Source organism: Pristiophorus japonicus, chromosome 4, assembly GCF_044704955.1.
Source record: "Pristiophorus japonicus isolate sPriJap1 chromosome 4, sPriJap1.hap1, whole genome shotgun sequence".
NCBI lineage: Eukaryota > Metazoa > Chordata > Chondrichthyes > Pristiophoridae > Pristiophorus > Pristiophorus japonicus.
In genome coordinates, this window is record NC_091980.1 from 290959527 (window position 1) to 290980273 (window position 20747).

General features: G+C 46.9%; 1 protein-coding gene across 2 annotated transcripts in view; it reads right to left on the reverse strand.

Moving 5' to 3' along the window:
* Positions 1 to 20747, reverse strand: part of LOC139262381 (cation channel sperm-associated auxiliary subunit beta-like) — a 62652-nt gene that overhangs the window by 21992 nt on the left and 19913 nt on the right. Inside the window, exon 4 of one of the 2 annotated variants that reach the window (XM_070877567.1) lies at positions 3863 to 4006. In XM_070877567.1, coding sequence (XP_070733668.1) covers positions 3863 to 4006 — 144 coding nt within the window. Of the gene's footprint in view, positions 1 to 3827; positions 4007 to 20747 lie in introns of those variants that run through there. The other variant, XR_011592961.1, reaches the window with a different exon arrangement.

Genomic DNA, 20747 nt, shown 5'->3' on the forward strand with positions numbered 1-20747 from the left:
TCCAAAGTCAAATCCTTGGTCTCAATTAATTTGCGGAAAATTCCCGCATGACCGATGCCCTCGATAAAGAAGTCCCTTGGCATCTCCCCCCTGCAGGCGTCTGTGAACTTACAGAGGCTGGCCAACCGCCGGAGGTCCGCTACGAAGTCCAGTATGGTCTGTCCTTCACGACGTCGGTGGATGTTGAATCTGTGTCGGGCCATATGTATGCTACTCGCCGATTTGAGGTGCACCCCGATCAGTTTGGTAAGTTCTTCAAAGGTTTTGTCCAACGGCTTCTCAGGCGCTAGTAAGTCCTTCATGAGTGCGTAAGTCTTTGGTCCGCAGCTGGTCAAGAGATGAACACTTCGCTTGTCGGCCGCAGCATCCCCCAGCCATTCTTTCGTAATGAAGCTTTGCTGAAGCCTCTCAACAAAATCATCCCAGTCTTCCCCAACACAATACCGTTCCTCTGCACTACCGGTGGCCATTCTCATGGGTCATGAGTTCCCGTTTCTCGTCGCCCATGTAAAGTTCTTACTCTACTGCATGAAACCACACGAGGCACATTCTAGGGACAAGGTCACTCTGTGACCTCAACTCTTTATTTACAGCACTTCACAAGTGATGACCCTGCGTGGGACCTCCCTTTATATACCTGGGAGATCAGGTAAGGAGTGTCTTCCATAAGTTCACCCCTTGTGGTCAAGGTGTGCATCTAGGTTGTGTGTATACAGTAATACAGTGGTGTTACATTGTGGTTACATACATGACACAAGTAATGAGGAGTAATGTTGCAGTATTTATGTGCTTTTCCCAGCTGTCAATGAATGAACTCAATAATGGCCACTGAGCTTCCATCTCCCCTTCACAGGCGAGGCACCCGACCTCCGTGAATCCCATGCACTTGCAGTAAAACTCTGTCATGTATGTACTTTTGGGATCACTAGCCACTAGATGGCGTCACTGTTGGAGACCATTGGGCTGCATGCACGTGTGTGCAGCCCAAGTATAAAAGGCCAGCCATTTTGTATATTAGTCACTTTGGGCCATAATAAAGCAGAGCCAAGGTTATACCTCTTGGAATTAAACAGTACTCAGTCTCATCATCATCATTGGCGATCCCTCGAATAAGGATGACTTTCTTCCACACGAGTTCACAGATGTTTCAATGAAGGACCCGATATTCCTCAAGGGGTGGAAGATGCCTGTGCGTGGATTTTTTTAACGTGTGGTGACCATTGCACATCAGCCACACGGGCTCGACAGAGCTAGGCCTTTATCCAGTGGCAAGGGTTAACCAGCACGACTGGAGACCTGCTCTGCTGCACGGACCTAGTGCGCACACATTCGCTGTGTGGGCTAGCCCGTGCTGCCCCTGGGCCCTGGGCTCTTCTGGGCCCCGTACCCTCATTTGTCGCACCTCCGCCACGAACTCTTGCCACTCGTCCGCCGCGAAACACTCGCCGCTCGCCTGCCGCGAAACACTTGCCGCTCGTCCGCCACGAAACTCCCGCCGCACCTCCGCCACGAAACTCCCGCCGCACCTCCGCCGTGAAACTCCCGCCGCATCTTCGCCACGAAACACTTGCCTCTACACAACAAACTCAGAAGCAGGTTTTAGAATCACTCTTATGTTTCTGTAGACAAGCACTTAATGATTTAAATGAGGCCGCCCACCTTTGCGGATTGGGTCCTTTACACACCTTCAAAGCCACCCAAGTTAAATGCTCGAGGTGCTGGGATGACGGCAGGTTCCTGACTGACTAGCAATTTCCAGGACTTTTAGTGCCAACCCACCCACAACGCAACAACGATAAAATTCCGGCCAAAGTATTTCATTCATGGACAAAAAAATTCCAGGAAGGGACTATTACTTCAATGGAAAGAAAATGTGTATAGTAAATGAGAGATCTGAAGCATCTTAAAGGAGGAAAGAGGGGTAGAGAAGCAGAGGGTTTTAGGAAGGGAGTTCCAGAACTTGGGGCCTAGGCAGCTGAAGGCATGGTCACCAATGGTTGAGCAGTTATAATCAGGGATTCTCAAGAAGGCAGAATTAGAGGAGCGCAGACATCTCGGGGGGGGTTGTGAGGCTGAACGAGATTACAGAGATAGGGAGGGGCGAGGCCATGGAATGATTTGCAAACCAGGATGAGAATTTTGAAATTGAGGCGTGGCTTAACCGTGAGCCAAGGTAGATCAACGAGCACAGGGGTGATGGGTGAGCGGGACTTGATACAAGTTAGAATACGGGCTGTCGAGTTTTGGATCACCTCAAGGTTACATAAGGTAGAATGTGGGAGGCCAGCCAGGAGTGCGTTGGAGTAGTCAAGTCTAGAGGTAACAAGGAGATGGATGAGGGTTTCAGCAGATGAGCTGAGGTTACAAAGGTGGTAATAGGCGAATTTAGTTATGTGGCCGGAAGCTCATTTCAAGGTCAAATATGACTCCTAGGTTGCGAACAGTTTGGTTCAGCCTCAGACAGATGTTAGGGAGAGGGATGGAGTCGGTGGCTAGGAAACGCAGTTTGTGGCGGGAACCAAAGACAATGGCTTCGATCTTCCCAATAAAATGGAGTGGTCAACTGTGTCAAAGGTTACAGGCAGGTCGAGAAGGATGAGGAAGCATAGTTTACCTTTGTCACAATCACAAAGAAACCAGAAGAAACAAAGTGAGTGGTCTCGCTCCACAATGTGGGGCTATATCAATTGGGTTGTATTACAACAACTTGATTTTAGTATCTATATTTGACTTCAAAAGCTGAATCACATTGGAGAAAATTTCTGCTCATCCAGTACTGGATGTTGGACAATTTAGAGGGTTCGAGAGAAGTGGTGGTGTGATAGAGCTGAGTGTCGTCTGCGTACATGTGGAAACTGACGCCGTGTTTTTGGATGATGCCGCCAAGGGGCAGGATATAGATGAGAAATAGGAGGGGGCCAAGGATAAATCCTTGGGGGACACCAGAGGTAACAATGCGGGAGTGGGAAGAGAAGCCATTGCAGGTGATTTTCTGACTACGATTAGATAGATAAGAATGGAACCAGGCAAGTGTGGTCCCACCCAGCTGGACGGTGGTGGAGAGATGTTGAAGGAAGATGGAGTGGTCAACTATGTCAATGGCTACAGGTAGGACGAGAAGGATGAGGAGGGATAGTTTACTTTTGTCACAGTTACAAAGAAACCAGAAGAAACAAAGTGAGTGGTCTCGCTCCACAATGTGGGACGATATCAAATTGGGTTGTATTACAACAACTTGATTTTATTATCTGTAACCCTTCCAGAATAAATTATTTTTGACTTCAAAAGCTGAATCACAATATACTGCTGGAAATATATGGTGTATTTTCCCGATGGCCCCAGCCTCCTACTCCCAATGAAGTGAGACTTCTGCTCCTGAAATTTGAATGGGGAAGGGGATATTTTAAATATTTTGGACAGGAATCTGCATGGTTCAGGCAAAAATGGAATTTGAAATTTGTGGAAAGGGGAGGGGAGGGGTGGTTGAGGTGGCAAATGGAAGGAAGGAAAAAAAGAGGGATTTTGCTGCAAAACCTGGCCATAATGTTAGTGATCTTTGAAAACTCTGGAAGGCACAGACAAACTAGGGAGTCCGATGGATTTAGTGTCCACAACGTATAGTGGGCATAGCAGGAACACGCCCGCTATATGCAGTGGGGATTGTAGGTGGATTGAAGAAAATAGCAACATATATTTGGAGACAAGGAATGCAATGAAAAATGAAACATAAACTGGTAATTTTTTGCATTTATTTTGATTTCAATAGTATGGCTATTTATTTAAAACTAAATTCTGTTATTAAGACTGTTCCCACTAAAGGTCATCATAAATATGTATATTTATATATAAAATAGGGTCTTACTTTTTCAAAATAGAAGATAGATATGGAAGTTCTGTTAAATATCTCCATACTTGGAATCAAGCCCACACTGGTATAGAGAGGCACACGTATGTTCAAAACGTCTTCATTATATTCATCTTGAAAGTATAAATTGCAGCTGACTTTCTGAAAGATACGTTATTTTTTAAAGTTTATGTCATGCAAAACATTTACCGTGCAAAAATATTCTTAACAACAGAATTAACAAGAACTTTAATAACCAGGAAGAGACCAGGGCGGGGTGGGGAGGAGCAAAACTGGGCTCTGAAGTGCTATGAGGCTTCTTAAAACTATGAAAATGGCATCCGTGATGCACGCTCACACTTCCAGTCGCCATATTTGTAAAGGAATTTGCTCGCGCGCACCTCACCAGATCATGACGCACCAGCACAGCCATTTTAGAGCTCCATGCTCCAGCTTATGCCCTCTCTTATCCTCCTGAACACAACATTAAACAGGATGAAGGACCCCCCTCCCCCCACTAGCACTGTTTAAAGGGACTATGAACTACTTACAGGTTAGTTGCTGGATTATTTCCTCTGGCTGGTGTTGCAATTCTACATGTTTTGGATACTTTTCCATATTTGTTAAAAGTTTCAGTAGTCTACAGGGAGTGGTCTGGCTGGTGCTGAAGTATGTTTTTGATGACTTAAAGGCTTGAGCACAAACCAATTGCTTCCACACTCAGGTGGCCTTGTCGGGCTTCATCTTGGCATTGAGCATGACTGGGAGAATGAGCTGAGACCACGTGGAGTAGGGCAAGAAGGGCGAGGTGAGGGGGGGGGGGGTGGAGAAGGGCTCTGAGCAGGAGGTCATATCTGCAGAGGGTGTTTCGGGAGCAATTCTCATACTTGAACTTCAGCAACAATCAATGCTTGAGACCGCTGCGCTTTACTAAAGAGGTTGTGACTGAAATCTGTTAACTGCAGCAGCCAAAACTACAACCTCAGAGCAAGGTAAGGACCACATTGCCTGTGGCTGTCATGGTGGTTCTGAACTTTAATGGATCTGGCTCCTTCCAAGCTGCTGCATAAGGGAGATCACTGAGGCTCTCTATCCAAAGAGAGACAACATCATCGCATTCACTCTTGCCAGGGACAAGTAGGTGGAGAGAGCATGAGGGTTTGCAAGGATTGCAGGCTTCCCCATGGTGCAGGATGTCACTGACTGTACGCACATTGCTTTGCGTGTGCTTCATGTGAACTCAGCCGTATATCTGAACTGAAAGGGACTCTACTCCTTCAATGTGCAGCTGCTGTGTGACTAGAGGCAGCACAACATGCAGGTTCATGCCCGGTATCCTGGCAGCAGTCACAATGCGGTCATTCTGCAGTAGACCTCTGTGCCAGCTATATTTCAACCACCACAGCAAACCAAAGGGTGGCTACTGGGCAACAAGGATTATCCAATCATGACATGGCACAAGACTCTGGCCTGGAACCCATGCACCTGTGCACATCAGACATACAATGAGAGCTATGCTGCCATAAGCAATCTGATAGAGCAGACCATTGGCGTCCTCAAGCAATGCTTCCGCTGCCTGAACTGCTCTGGAGGAACCCTGCAGTACTCAGCTGAGCAGGCCGCAAGATTTTTCATGATATGCTACATAACCTTGCCATTATGAGGGAACAGCTCTTGCCACCACCTAGCAGGCAAGAAGCTGAGGGGCAAAAATACAATGAGGAGCTGGAGAAGGAGGAGGAGGAAGAGGATGGGAGGCTGCAACCCAGACAGCGCTTTGTGCCAGGCTCCACATGAAAAAATAATCCATGAGCGATATCAGTAACCTCAACCCCAATCCCCCACTCATGAACTGTCTCAACACTCTTTACCTTTCCTCTGTTACTGGCCATCACATCTTTCCCACGATACAAAATTAAAAACCAATGCAAAATATATATTCCAATCAAAATGTAAAAATTAAATTATGCCACAGTGCATACAAAAATAAACTAATTATTCTTGTGCATTCTCATAGTGTCTCTTCTGTGCACCTTTGCCTGTCCTAATGTGTCCATGAGTTACTTCCCAAGTGGCTACAGCATGGCCGGTGGAAGGCTGCAGATGGACTTGGGTGACCTTAAGCAGCTCTGGCCTAGAAGGCCCGGCTGCAGCAGTCCGCACTGGCTAGCTGACAGGCAACACCAAGGGCACAGGTGGAGTGGCAAGGGTGAGAGCAGGATATCAGTTTCTTACTCCATGGAGACGCTGCCACTCACCCGGGACGTGCCTCAGCAATCCTGCATACCAGCAATCCCGTCTGAGCTCTATGGCAGTGAGCTAACATTGTATGACAGCAAATATGAGCTTCCATGGCAGCAAGCGGAGATTGAATGACAGCAGTCTGAGTTTCCATTGAAGCACTCAGACATTGAGTAGATCATGCTTTTGTTTTTATTTGTTCCTGGGATGTGAGCGTCACTGGCAAAATCAGAATTTATTGCCCATCCTAAATGCCCTTGAGCAGGTGGTGGTGAGCCGTCTTCTTGAACCGCTGCAGTCCATGCGGTGAAGGTACTCCCATAGTGCTGTTAGGGAGGGAGTTCCAGGATTTTGACCCAGCAACGATGAAGGAACGATGATTTCCAAGTCAGGATGGTGTGCCAATCAAGCGGGCTGCTTTGTCCTGGATGGTGTTGAGTTTCTTGAGTGTTTCATCACACTCCTGACCTGTGCCTTGTAGATGGTGGAAATGTTTTGGGGAGTCAGGAGATAAGACACCTGCCACAGAATACCCAGTCTCTGACCTGTTCTTGTACCACAGTATTTATGTGGCTGGTCCAGTTAGGTTTCTGGTCAATGGTGACCCCCAGGATGTTGATGGTGGGGGATTTGGGTAATGGTAATGTCATGGGATGATGGCTAGACTCTCGCTTGTTGGAGATAGTCATTACCTGGCACTTGTGTGGCATGAATGTTGTTATGTATGGAGAAAGAGTCAGATTGAACACTGTGAGCTCAAAGTAACGTGTGACCTTAGTCTTTTATTGCAGGTCTCCAGAGTGCCTCTCCAACCTGTGAGGCCTCCTTAAATACCTATACTCCCAAGGGGTTATGGGATCCCTTGGGACTCCAGGGGATGAGGCCTCTGGTAGCGATACAGAGTAAATACAAGTTTACATATATAACAAATGTTACTTGACACTTATCAGCCCAAGCCTGAATGTCATGCAGGTCTTGCTTGTGCTGCAATGAAAGCCAAGACATCGGCCATCAGATGCTGCATCATGGTTGGCTCCACAGATATGTTGATGGAGGTGGCCACCCATTCCAAGTTGGAAAGGATGGACTCCAAGCTCTGTGCAAAGCCTTGTGCCAAGCTGGTGCTGGACTCCTCCATGCTCTTTGACATTGAACATAGTATTTCCGGCATGTTTCTCAGAGTACCAAGCATTTGAGTGTGTACACCCATCAGCTTTCTCTGTAGCCTAGCCCATTGAAGTCATCATGAGTATTCTGCAACAGAACAACTCTGCGATCTCGCCTTCTAACAAGCTGCAATCTGCGCTATCCTTTCCCTCAGCCTTGACTCTAGAGCAGAAGTGCCCGGTGTCGCACCATGCACACATTCCAGCTTTATGCTAGCCTCTAAATTATGCGCAGTGCCAGCATCTGAGCTGGTAGCTGCGACTGTGAAATTGAATAACAGTGTCCCTTCATCTTCACTTTCTTCTTGCTCCTCCTCCATTGCTTGGGAGGATTCCAGTTCTTGAGTATTTGAAATGAAAAAGTGAAAAGGGTTGGGTTGTGGTGAGGGGAGAGGAGAAAGTAAAAATTGCATGCTTACTCCAACTGTAGCTTGTAAGTCAGAAGAGATTGAGGGATGAGGAAGAAGTGGGATAAGAGAAAGAGGATTATACAGATACCCTTATCTTCAATCACTTAAGCCCCGCCGATGGTCATGGCCTCAGCAATGCCCTTTCCCATAATGGCCAGTATTGTCTCCTCCATGGGGGTTAAACATTCTGATACAACTCTCTCCCTCTTGTTAATTCCTGTTGCCTCTTGTTGTGCCCCATCTACTCCTGCAAGAATGTGGGAAGTGTGTTAGTGAGTGTTGTGCAATATGTTTGGGTGATGTGACTGTCACTGTTGAATGCCAGTGTGTGCAAGCTTTGAGATGTGGGTGTGAGGATTGCAACACTGCTAAGTGTGTTTGGGTGAGGTAAAGCATGTGAATGTTAGGTATGAGTTCTGATTGATAGAAATTATTGGTAGATGAGTGATAGTGGTGTCATGAATTGAGCAGTTGATGAGACTAGTGGTGTAATAGGTAGGATATGGAATTTGAAGATGCTTTCACTGACCTTGACAACTCGTTAGACTTCTTACTGTATTGCATCCAGGTCCCTGGGGCTACATTTCTGGCATTGACCTCCGCTACTATCTCCTGCCACTGCCTCTGAGCATGTGTCTGGAGGGCTTCTGGCCCCATAAGGGTACAGGACATCTCTCCTTCTTTCCACCTCTTTCACCAAGACCTCCAATGCAGTGTACGAAAACCGTGATGCATGCTCCCTTCCGTGGTCAGCCATTGTTGATTCTTCCACAGCACAATATTTAGGAAGGGAGTAGCTAACAGTAGTTCCAGTAAGTGTGGTAGAAGGAAATTCAGGCTAGCATGGTGAGGCATCATTGCCGCTGAATTTGCTTCTAAATATACATTCCCTTAATGAATAAAAACACCATGGGAAAAATGGTCCAACCATGGCTAACAAGAGAAATTAATGGGGAGGTTACACCTCGTTTCCTGGCCCAAGTCCCTCCCATATATTACTGTTCTCATTGTATCACAGCACCGCTAAGTAAAAACTGGCAACCTGAGGTAGCGTTAGAAAATTGTTGATGGAGTTCCTCCAATTCTGGTCTCTTGGGCATCCCCTGCTTTTGCCCCATCACTGGCAGCCATTCTTTCACTGCCTAGGCCCGAGCACTGAAATTCCCTCCCTAAACCTCTTTGCTCCCTCTCCTTCTATAAGGCCCCACTTAAAATCCATCTCTTTGGCTAAGCTTATAGTCACACTTAATAACATCTCCTTCTTTAGCTTGGTGTTGATTTTTGTCTGATTATGCTTCTGCGAAGCGCCTTGGGACATTTTTCTACATTAAAGGCACTATATACCTGCATGTTGTTGCTGTTGTTTTTGTTTAACCATTAATTTCAATACTTTTTGTTTGACCTTGATTTAAAATTATTAATTCAGTTAGCATCTACTGCTTTTTGTGGGAGAGTGTTCCATACTTCTACCAGACTTTGCGTGAAGAAGTGTTTCCTAACTTCTCTCCTGAATGGCCAGGCTCTGATATTGGGGTTATAGCCCCTTCTTCTAGGCATCACACCAGTTTCTCTCTATCCATTCCTTTTAAAATACTAAAAACCTCAATCAAAAACCCTTTGAACTTCTATATTCCAGGGAAATCAAGCTTAGTTTATGTAATCTCCCCTCATAATCTAAACCAAGGGGCATAGTTTCAGAATAAGGGGTCGCCCATTTAGAACTGAGATGAGGAGAAATTTCTCCTCTCAAAGGGTTGTGAATCTTTCGAATTTTCAACTCCAGACGGCTGTGGATGCTCAGTCGTTCCTTTCATAAAACCATGCTGACTCTGCTTGATAGTATTATGATTTTCTAAATGTCCTGCTACCACTTCTTTAATAATGGACTCCAGCATTTTCACAATGACAGATGTTAGGCGAACTGGTCTTTAGTTGCCTGCTTTCTGCCTCCCTCCTTTCTTAAATAGGGGTGTTACATTTGCTGTTTTACAATCCGCTGGGACTTCTCCCGAATCCAGGGAATTTTGGTAGATTACAACAAATGAACCCACTATCTCTGCAGCCACTTCTTTTAAGCCCCTAGGATGCAGGCCATCAGGTCCAGGGGACTTGTTCACCTTTAGACCCATTAGTTTGCCCTAGTACTTTTTCTCGAGTGATTGTTTTAAGCTCTCCCTTCCCAATAGCCCCTTGATTACCATTTATTGGGATGCTTTTAGTGTCTTCTACCGTGAAGACCAATACAAAATATTTGTTCAAAGTCTCTGCCATTTCCCTGTTTCTCATTATTAATTCCCCAGTCCCAACCGTTAAGTGACCAACGTTTACTTTAGCTACCCTCTTCATTTTTATATACCTTTAGAAGCTCTTACTGTCTGTTTTTACATTTCTTGCTAATTTACTCTCAAACTATCTTCTCTCTTTTATTTTAAAATTATCTTTCAGGTAAGTTTGCATTTAAGCTTTTGGACTGCGTTTTTATATTTTATTTTATTGGGTTGTTGCAATAGATGTTAAACATTTTTTTTAAACGGTGAAGGGAGTGCTGCTGGATGCTTGCAAGACCTCTGATGGTAAATAAAGTCCTTTGAGACGTCAGAAACTGCTGCAAAAACTCAGGTCAGGCAACATCCATGGAAAGCAAAACAGAGTTCATGTCTCAAGTCAAGATGTTGCATGACCTGCTGAGTACTTCCAGCATTTTATGCTATAATTTCAGATTCACAGTATCTGCAGAGGGAAGAGGAAGAAATAGGAGAAGAGAAAGCCAAGAAGAGGAAGCTGAAGAGGAGGAAACAGAAAAGGAGGAAACAGAAAAGGAGGATGCAGAAGGAAGGATGCAACCCAGACAGCCCCTTTCTGGCCGGGATATCCAGAATGGAATCATCTGCCTGCGGTAACCAGTGACCACAACCCCAATTCCCCTTTCATCATCATTAGTTCCACACCTTACCTTCCCTCTGTTACTGACCATCATAGCGTCCTCTTGGCCACAATGCTAAAATAAAAGCCACCACAAAGCAAACTTTCCAATCTAACTTAAACATCTATCCATCCAATATCACATCAAGAAATCAACTCATCACCATTATCCATTCTCTTAGTGACTGTCTTCTGTGTGCTTTTGCCTATCCTATTGATGTCACGCCGTGCTACCCCAGTGGCTGCAGCATGGCTGGTGGAAGGCTGATAACTTTAAGTGAGGGGACACTTTGAGGGGCTGGTGGCTCGGATGTTTCTTCTTTTTCTTCACTCTCCTCTCCCTCTTTTTCGCTAACTCCTGGCTGGGAAGGCTGCATTTCCTGTGTGTGTAAAATGAGGAAGGCATGGTGGAGTTGTGGTGAGGGGAGGACAGGAAAGCAAGAGGTGTGTTATGTCCTAGGATGCTCTGATAATGACTCCACGAGGCAATGTATTGTACTTAAACTGTTGTGACCTTAGTCCTTTATTGATAACACCTGGTGACCTACCTTTTATACTAGGCCAGGCACACCTGTACAGGTAACCTACAAGTCCCCCACTGCTGTGCCCTCTGGTGGCACACCTTGTGATTGTACAAACAGTAGCCATGTAGGATACATGACATCACTCTCCCCCAAGCCTTTAGTGCAAATCGCCTCTGCATTGACTGTGCTCTGGCTTAGCTCTATCTGGTTGACCCTTGGCGGGTCATTTCAATCTTGGGTGAGTGGTTGGTGTTTCGTTGGCAGTAGACTGCTGGTGGTTGCTGTTTGTGTGGATTATGCCGGGGGCTCATTGCATTCATATACATTCAAGTCCAGAAAAACAAGTTTGCATTACATTTGTGGTTCAGTTGTGAGACAAGTACATTAGACTGGTGAGATACATGATCGATAAGTACTGGGGATCGGTAACTGGTGCATAAGGACAAGCTAGTTCGAGAACTGCTGGATGGTGTCCAGGCAGTCTGGTGGCGGCTCGGTGCACAGTGCTGGCAATGGGAACCCGGTTGGCTCAAGTTGCCTGCTCTCGGGGCTGTTGCCGTTGCTCCTAGCGTCGGGCAGGTTCACAGATGCCTGTGACCTCCCTGTCCTTTCTTTGCACCCTGGGTCGCTGCTGCTCCCTGAGGAGCTGTCGTCTAGCAGTGCACAGGGAACTGCTGACTCACTTGCCTGGGCGTTGTTTGGTTTGAGATCCTGGCTGGTCCCAGTCCCCTTTGGGAGAACTGTTGCAGATGACCCTTCGTTCCCGGGTATAGCCTTAGTGGCGATGGAGTCTGGGGGCTGCGCCTTAGCACAGTTTGCTCTTTCAGGCTCTTGGTGGTTGGTGCCATCGGTGCCTGAGAGGCGGAGCCGATCAGGGGCAGGGTATTGATACCAGTGACGTTGCCCTCCTGAGATCGCTTGCTCTGCAGCTCGTGTGCATTGGCTGCTTGTGGCCACACTCCATGGTGCATAACTCTGGTCCCAGGGATGCAGACCACAGCGTTGGGTAGCTCGCTGGATCTGTGTGCTCCCGATGGGTGTTTGCCCACTGCATTGGCTGTATACAGTTGAAATTCAGCGGCAGTTGGTGAGAGGTGGGAGCAGCATCGGAGCGGCCTATAAAAGGCCCAGCGGGAGCTCGAGAGCCAGCGGCAGTTGGTGAGAGGTGGGAGCAGCATCGGAGCGGCCTATAAAAGGCCCAGCGAGAGCTTGAGAGTCAGCGGCAGTTGGTGAGAGGTGGGAGCAGCATCGGAGCGGCCTATAAAAGGCCCAGCGGGAGCTAGAGAGTCAGCGGCAGTTGGTGAGAGGTGGGAGCAGCATCGGAGCGGCCTCTAAAAGGCCCAGCGGGAGCTCGAGAGTCAGCGGCAGTTGGTGAGAGGTGTGAGCAGTGTCGGAGCAGCCTATAAAAGGCGTACCGGTGCAGCTACAGCGGGAGAGAAAGCAAAAAAGAAGTAGAAAGGAATCAAAAGGTGACGTCACAGCAAATGGGGTAAGTGATTGGCTGGTGATTGGTGAGTAGCTTTTCTTTTTATTTTTATATCAGTAAGTAAACTGTAGCATTGTTATTACCAATTTAAGGGTATCTAAGGGTTAAGGCATGGCAGGAGAGATCGGTCACGTGATATGCTCCTCCTGTGCCATGTGGGAACTCAGGGAAGCTTCCGGTGTCCCTTACGACTACATGAGTAAGAAGTGCATCCGCCTCCATCTCCTGCGCATTGCGGAATTGGAGCTGAGGGTGGATTCACTCTGGAGCATCCACGATGCTGAGAATGACATAAGTGGCACGTGTAGTGAGTTGGTCTTACCGCATGAGAAGGATCCACAGCCAGTTAGGGAATGGAAGACCAGCAGGAAGAGAAGTACAAAGAAGGTAGTGCAGGGGTCCCATCTGGTCATCCCCTGCAAAACAGATACACTGCTTTGAGTGCTGTTGAGGGAGATGACTCATCAGGGGAGAGCAGCAGCAGCCAAGTTCATGGCACCGTGGCTGGCTCTGTTGTACAGGAGGGCATGAAAAAGAGTGGGAGAGCGATAGTGATAGGGGATTCAATCATAAGGGGAATAGATAGGCGTTTCTGCGGCTGCAATCGAGACTCCAGGATGGTATGTTGCCTCCCTGGTGCAAGGGTCAAGAATGTCTCCGAGTGAGTGCAGGACATTCTAAAAAGGGAGGGAGAACAGCCAGTTGTCGTGGTGCACATTGGTACCAACGACATAGATAAAAAAAGGGATGAGGTCCTACGAGACGAATTTAAGGAGCTAGGAGCTAAATTAAAAAGTAGGACCTCAAAAGTAGTAATCTCGGGATTGCTACCAGTGCCACGTGCTAGTCAGAGTAGGAATCGCAGGATAGCACAGATGAATACGTGGCTTGAGCAGTGGTGCAGCAGGGAGGGATTCAAATTCGTGGGGCATTGGAACAGGTTCTGGGGGAGGTGGGACCAGTACAAACCAGATGGTCTGCACTTGGGCAGGAATGGAACCAATGTCCTAGGGGGAGTGTTTGCTAGTGCTGTTGGGGAGGAGTTAAACTAATATGGCAGGGGGATGGGAACCAATACAGGGAGACAGAGGGAAACAAAAAGGAGACAAAAACAAAAGACAGAAAAGAGATGAGTAAAAGTGGAGGGCAGAGAAACCAAAGGCAAGAAACAAAAAGGACCACTGAATATAAAAGGGCTGCAGGAGGGGTAAAAACTAAAAATCATGGTTTAAAAACTAGGATGAAAACACTCTACCTAAATGCACGCAGCATTAGAAATAAAGTAAATGAGTTGATGGCACAAATCATTACAAATGGGTATGATTTGGTGGCCATTACAGAGACATGGTTGCAAGGTGGCCAGGACTGGGAATTAAACATACAGGGGTATCTGACGATTCATCAAGATAGGCAGGAAGGGAAGGGAGGTGGGGTAGCTCTGTTAATAAGGGATGATATCAGGGCAGTTGTGAAGGATGATATTGGCTCCAATGAACAAAATGTTGAATCATTGTGGGTGGAGATTAGAGATAGTAAGGGGAAAAAGTCACTGGTCGGCGTAGTTTATAGGCCCCTAAATAATAACTTCATGGTGGGGCGGGCAATAATCAAGGGAATAATGGAGGCATGTGAAAAAGGAACGGCAGTAATTATGGGGGATTTTAACCTACATATCGATTGGTCAAATCAAATCGCAGGGGGTAGCCTGGAGGAGGAATTCATAGAATGCATACGGGATTGTTTCTTAGAACAGTATGTAACAGAGCCTACAAGGGAGCAAGCCATTTTGGATCTGGTCCTGTGTAACGAGACAGGAAAAATAAACGATCTCCTGGTAAAAGATCCTCTCGGAATGAGTGATCACAATATGGTTGAATTTGTAATACAGATTGAGGATGAGGAAGTTGTGTCAGAAACGAGCGTACTATGCTTAAACAAAGGGGACTACAGTGGGATGAGGGCAGAGTTGGCTAAAGTAGACTGGAAACAAGGACTAAACGGTGGCACAATTGAGGAACAGTGGAGGACTTTTAAGGAGCTCTTTCATAATGCGCAACAAAAATATATTCCAGTGAAAAAGAAGGGCAGCAAGAGAAGAGATAACCAGCCGTGGATAACCAAGGAAATGAAGGAAAGTATCAAATCAAAGACCAATGCGTATAAGGTGGCCGAGGTTAGTGGGAAACTAGAGGATTGGGAAGATTTTAAGCAACAGCAAAGAATGACAAAAAAAGCAATAAAGAAAGGGAAGATAGATTACGAAGGTAAACTTGCGCAAAACATAAAAACAGATCGTAAAAGCTTTTACAGATATATAAAATGGAAAAGAGTGACTAAAGTAAATGTTGGTCCCTTAGAAGATGAAAAGGGGGATTTAATAATGGGAAATGTGGAAATGGCTGAGACCTTAAACAATTATTTTGCTTCCGTCTTCACAGTGGAAGACACAAAAACCATGCCAAAAATTGCTGGTCATAGGAATGTGGGAAGGGAGGACCTTGAGATGATCACTATCACTAGGGAGGTAGTGCTGGACAGACAAATGGGATTGAAGGTAGACAAGTCCCCTGGTCCTGATGAAATGCATCCCAGGGTATTAAAAGAGATGGCGGAAGTTATAGCAGATGCATTTGTTATAATCTACCAAAATTCTCTGGACTCTGGGGAGGTACCAGCGGATTGGAGAGCAGCTAATGCAACGCCTCTGTTTAAAAAAGGGTGCAGGCAAAAGGCAGGTAACTATAGGCCGGTTAGTTTAACATCTGTAGTGGGGAAAATGCTTGAAACTATCATTAAGGAAGAAATAGCGGAACATCTGGATAGGAATAGTGCAATCAAGCAGACGCAGCATGGATTCATGAAAGGGAAATCATGTTTAACTAACTTACTGGAATTCTTTGAGGATATAACGAGCATGGTGGATAGAGGTGTACCGATGGATGTGGTGTATTTAGATTTCCAAAAGGCATTCGATAAGGTGCCACACAAAAGGTTACTGCAGAAGATAAAGGTACGCGGAGTCAGAGGAAATGTATTAGCATGGATAGAGAATTGGCTGCCGAACAGAAAGCAGAGAGTCGGGATAAATGGGTCCTTTTCCGGTTGGAAATCAGTGGTTAGTGGTGTGCCACAGGGATCAGTGCTGGGACCACAACTGTTTACAATATACATAGATGACCTAGAGGAGGGGACAGAGTGTAGTGCAACAAAATTTGCAGATGACACTAAGATTAGTGGGAAAGTGGGTTGTGTAGAGGTCTCAGAGAGGTTACAAGGAGATTTGGATAGGTTAAGCGAATGGGCTAAGGTTTGGCAGATGGAATACAATGTCGAAAAGTGTGAGGTCATCCACCTTGGGAAAAAAAACAGTAAAAGGGAATATTATTTGAATGGGGAGAAATTACAACATGCTGTGGTGCAGAGGGACCTGGGGGTCCTTGTGCATGAAACTCTTTTAGAGTCTACCTGTAAAACAAAAACCATTAAACCGTGCCACCCGCCCTGGATGACACAGCAGACATTTACAAGGCCCTTTTTTTTTCCTTTTTTGTGTTTTTTTTTTGTGTTTTTATTTTTTGGGGTTTTACTTGGGGCGCTAAAATCACATTTTTTCCAGTGCCCCCTATAAAAGGGGAGGGGGACACTAAAAGCACTGGAAATTAAAACAAATTAAACTTTAAAACATAAAATCAAATTAAAATTTGGTTGCCGGGCGTGATGATGCACTCCAGTCCCTCCGGTGCCCACCTCTCGCGGAAGGCCGCGAGCATACCGGTGGACACCGCGTGCTCCATCTCCAAGGACACCCTGGACCGGATGTAAGAGCGGAAGAGAGGCAGGCAGTCAGGTTGAACGACCCCCTCGACCGCCCGCTGCCTGGACCGGCTGATGGCACCCTTGGCCGTGCCTCCTTGTGCATGAAACTCTTTTTGGACCTCCTTGTGCATGAATCCCAAAAGGTTAGTTTACAGGTGCAGCAGGTAATCAGGAAGGCAAATGGAATATTGGCCTTCATTGCAAAAGGGATGGAATACAAAAGCAGGGAGGTGTTGCTGCAACTGTATAAGGTATTGGTAAGGCCGCACCTGGAGTACTGCGTGCAGTTTTGGTCACCTTACTTAAGGAAGGATATACTAGCTTTGGAAGGGGTACAGACACGATTCACTAGGCTGATTCGAGAAATGAGGGGGTTAACTTATGATGATAGATTGAGTAGCCTGGGTCTTTACTCCTTGGAGTTCAGAAGGATGAGGGGTGATCTTATAGAAACATTTAAAATCATGAAAGGAATAGACAAGATCGAGGCAGAGAGGTTGTTTCCATTGGTGGGGGAGACTAGAACTAGTGGGCACAGCCTCAAAATATGGAGGAGCCAATTTAAAACCGAGTTGAGAAAGAATTTCTTCTCCCAGAGGGTTGTGAATCTGTGGAATTCTCTGCCCAAGGAAGCAGTTGAGGCTGGCTCATTGAATGTTTTCAAGTCAAAGATAGATAGATTTTTAAGCAATAAGGGAATTAAGGGTTACGGGGAGAGGGCGGGTAAGTGGAGCTGAATCCACGACCAGATCAGCCATGATCTTGTTGAATGGCGGAGCAGGCTCGAGGGGCTAGATGGCCTACTCCTGTTCCTAATTCTTATGTTCTTATGAAATCCTACATCGCACAACATTTCATTACTTATTGTGAATACCCTGCAGCACCGATCGCGATCACATGACTTTTCCTTGCTTATTGCATGTACACAACTCTGATCATCAGTTACACATTTTACCTCTAACTCGCAGTTGCTATTACATCGCTTGAGTGTGTGGAACTGTCCCTTTAAGTGTGGTGGGTTGCAGCCCTCCTTTAAGAGAGCCTTGCTTTCTTTACCCCAATCCTCTTCTCCATTTGGTGCCACGTTTTGCTCCATCAGCGCTGCACCTCGTGGTCTGGCCGCTGCCATCTTTTTCTTCAGCGCATCACCTCGCGGTTCGGGCGCCATCTTTCCTCCATCCACGATGTCAACTGCGGTGATCCTCTTCTCCCCGGGTTCTGCCACCGTAGCTGGGCAGTCACTTTTGGATCGATTTTCTTCCTCCGGTGTCCTGCCACTGGAGCCTGGAAGGTGCGCTCGGGTCGTCTCAGCTGGATCATCTCCATGCAATCGTGCTGGGCGGCCTGTGCCTCGGGTGCTGTGTTGGTCTGCTCTCTGGTGCCGGATCCAACCTCAGGTGAGGGCTTGCTTTGCCTCTGAGCACAGAGGACGTCGATCGCTGGAGGGGTGAAGTCTTCCCACTTCCAATGGATCTTCTCCATCCACCTTTTTCCAAGTAGCGTTGGTCCATCACCTGCAACAATCCACAGAGGTAACTTGTGCACTGCGCCATCATGGAGTACCTTTACATCCGCACTACCAACGACTGGGATAAGTTCACGGTGTAGGTGCACAGCTTTGCCTGAACTGGGACCAACTTGGGTTGTTCAGCTTGATTGTCCCTCAGCCTCTCAAAGGCTTCTTGATTCATTACTGACTGGCTCGCCCCCATGTCCACTTCCATGAAGACTGGACGCCATCTATCTCGACTTCCATCCTCAATGGGGAACATTCGATGGTGCAGATAAACATGTCATATACCTCGTCATGGGGCTGAGCTGCCTCTCTGCCTATCATTTCATAATCCGCGCTGGATTCATGGCCATCTGCAGACTCTTCATCGACACAGTCATATTTCTCTTACACATTCGCTGGAGGTGGTCCTTTGTGCTGCAGCCTTTGCATACATAGTCTTTAAAATGGCACTGGTGAGCCCTGTGATTCCCTCCACAATGCCAGCATGGGGCTACTTGGTTAGCCCCCCTCAGCGGACTCTGAGTTAAGGGACTCGGGGGCCTGTTCTCTCTTCCCCGAGAAGGTTCACATTCTGCAGTCCAGCACAGTACTTGCCGGGTTTGAAATGGGGGTATGAGTCATCTGCCTAGACCGAGGTCGAGGTCATGAATGCCTGGCGCACAGAGATGGCCTTCTGCAGTGTGACTGTGGTATCTGCCGACAGTAGCTTATGAAGAAGGCCCTCATGGCCGATTCCAATGACAAAAATGTCCTACAGCGCTTCGGTGAGGTGGTCGCCAAAATTACATGAGGTCTGCAGCATATTTCGAGATTTCCTGGGCTTTGGGCCGTCGGTGGGTGTAGAACCAGTGTCTGGCTGTGAGGATGCTCTCCTTGCGCATGAGTTGTTCATGAATCAGTGTTATGAGCTCCTCGTACGTCTTGGTCATTGTCTTTGCTGGTGCCAGAAAGTCCCTGACGAGGCCATAGACAGTCAGTGAACCCACAACTGGTTAGCAGGATAGCTCTGCATTTGCCAGCCAGTGTGGCCAGGTTGTCCCCTGCCAGGTCGTTTGCTGTGAAGAAATGGTTGAGCCTCTCCACAAAGACGTTCCAATCATCACCATCGGCGAACTACTGCAACGTACCAAGGATACCCATTTTTGTGTGAAAGTCCGTAATCTCATCGCCAATTGTTATGTCCTAGGATGCTCTGATGATGACTCCACAAGGCAATGTGTTGTACTTGAACTGTCATGACCTTAATCCTTTATTGATAACTCCAGAGTGAGGATCACACCTGGTAGTTTGCCTTTTATACTAGGCCAGGTAACCTACAAAAGTCTCCCACTGCTGTGCTCCCTGGTGGCACACCTTGTGATTGTACAAACAGTAGCCATGTAGGATACATGACAAGGTGCATGTGAGGAGGATAACGTATAACATAATGTATAACTGTATCTTGTATCCTTTCTGTCTCATCGCTGGCCAAGGGCTCAGCAACAGCCCTGCCAAGAATGGCCGGCAAGGGGATGAGGTGCAGCTAGGAATGGGAGATGTGCCTCGTGATTGGTACAGATTGTTGGTAAGTGAGTGATTGGTGGGGAATGGGGGGTCATGCATTGAGCAATGTGTGAGGCGAGTGGCGCAATTGGTAGAAAAGACGGCTTTTGAAGATGCAGTGGTCTGAAGTCATGAAGCTTCTTTAGGCACTGGAGCCAGGTGGTGGAGCGACATTGCTGGCAGTGACAGCCTCAGTGCTGTGGTCCCATATCATTCTTTCTGGAGTGCCTCCTTGTGTCCCTGTGGGTAGAGGATCTCTCTTATAATGTTGAACACCTGCGCAAATCTGGAGTGCTGCGTGCAAGACCCTGGGTGTCAGTGCCCTGGCTATCTGGGCTACTGCTGAAGCACTTTCCCTATTTTCTGAGGTTCAGATGAAAATTCAGCTTTAAGAGCTACAGGGCTGGATTTTCGGCTCTGCCATTTTGGGGGCGAAAACGGAAGTGGGGTGGGAAATTTACCTACCAATTAACATTTGTGGAGTAATTTTTGTCATCTGGGCCCTGCACAATGCAAAGGGAGGCGTTATGCAACTTTCACGGCGCAAAAACGGGAACCTTGCCAACTAAAGTGCGGGACCAGGACCGCTCCAAGAGAGGCCTTGGGAGGGGAAAAAAGAAATTCACAAAAACTTTCAAAAAACATTGCCCACACCCTTACAACACAAATTGCTACAAAAAAAATGAGAGAGAATAAACACTGGAACTTATCTTTTTTGCAGTTTATTTACCTCACCGCCGTCGGTCATCGCAGGGCGCGTTTCGGGTCATACTGGTCGGGTGCGAGACAAAACTACTGCCGGTGGCGCAATGAGAGCCGTTGCACACCCAGCACAGCTCTCCCCAGCGGTGCTTCTAAGCGCCACCGCAAAACCCAACAGGAGGATCGCGACCGGACGCAAAAGACCTCACTGTCCCATTTTTCACCCCGGTGTGCCAAAACCTGGGTCGCAAACGACCTGAAAATCCAGCCCAAAGACTCCAATTCAGGACTAATTTTTAACATAATTTTTTTTTTTTTAAAGCGGTAAGGGTTGAAAGCTGTTTTTTCGCTTAATTTTTATTTTTATTAGTTCAGATGGCATTACCCTTTTAATTTCCCACAACACCATTGCCTCGCTTCAGGGGCTGTTGGAAGCTGGAATGCCACTTCGACTCCCACACCTGCACTAATGCCATCAGGAGGATGTTATATGGTAAATTAGCGCTGGACTAAAAGCCTTTAGCCCCAAGTGTAAATTTTTCTCGGATACCACTTTGTCCATTTTCAGCAGCCATTAA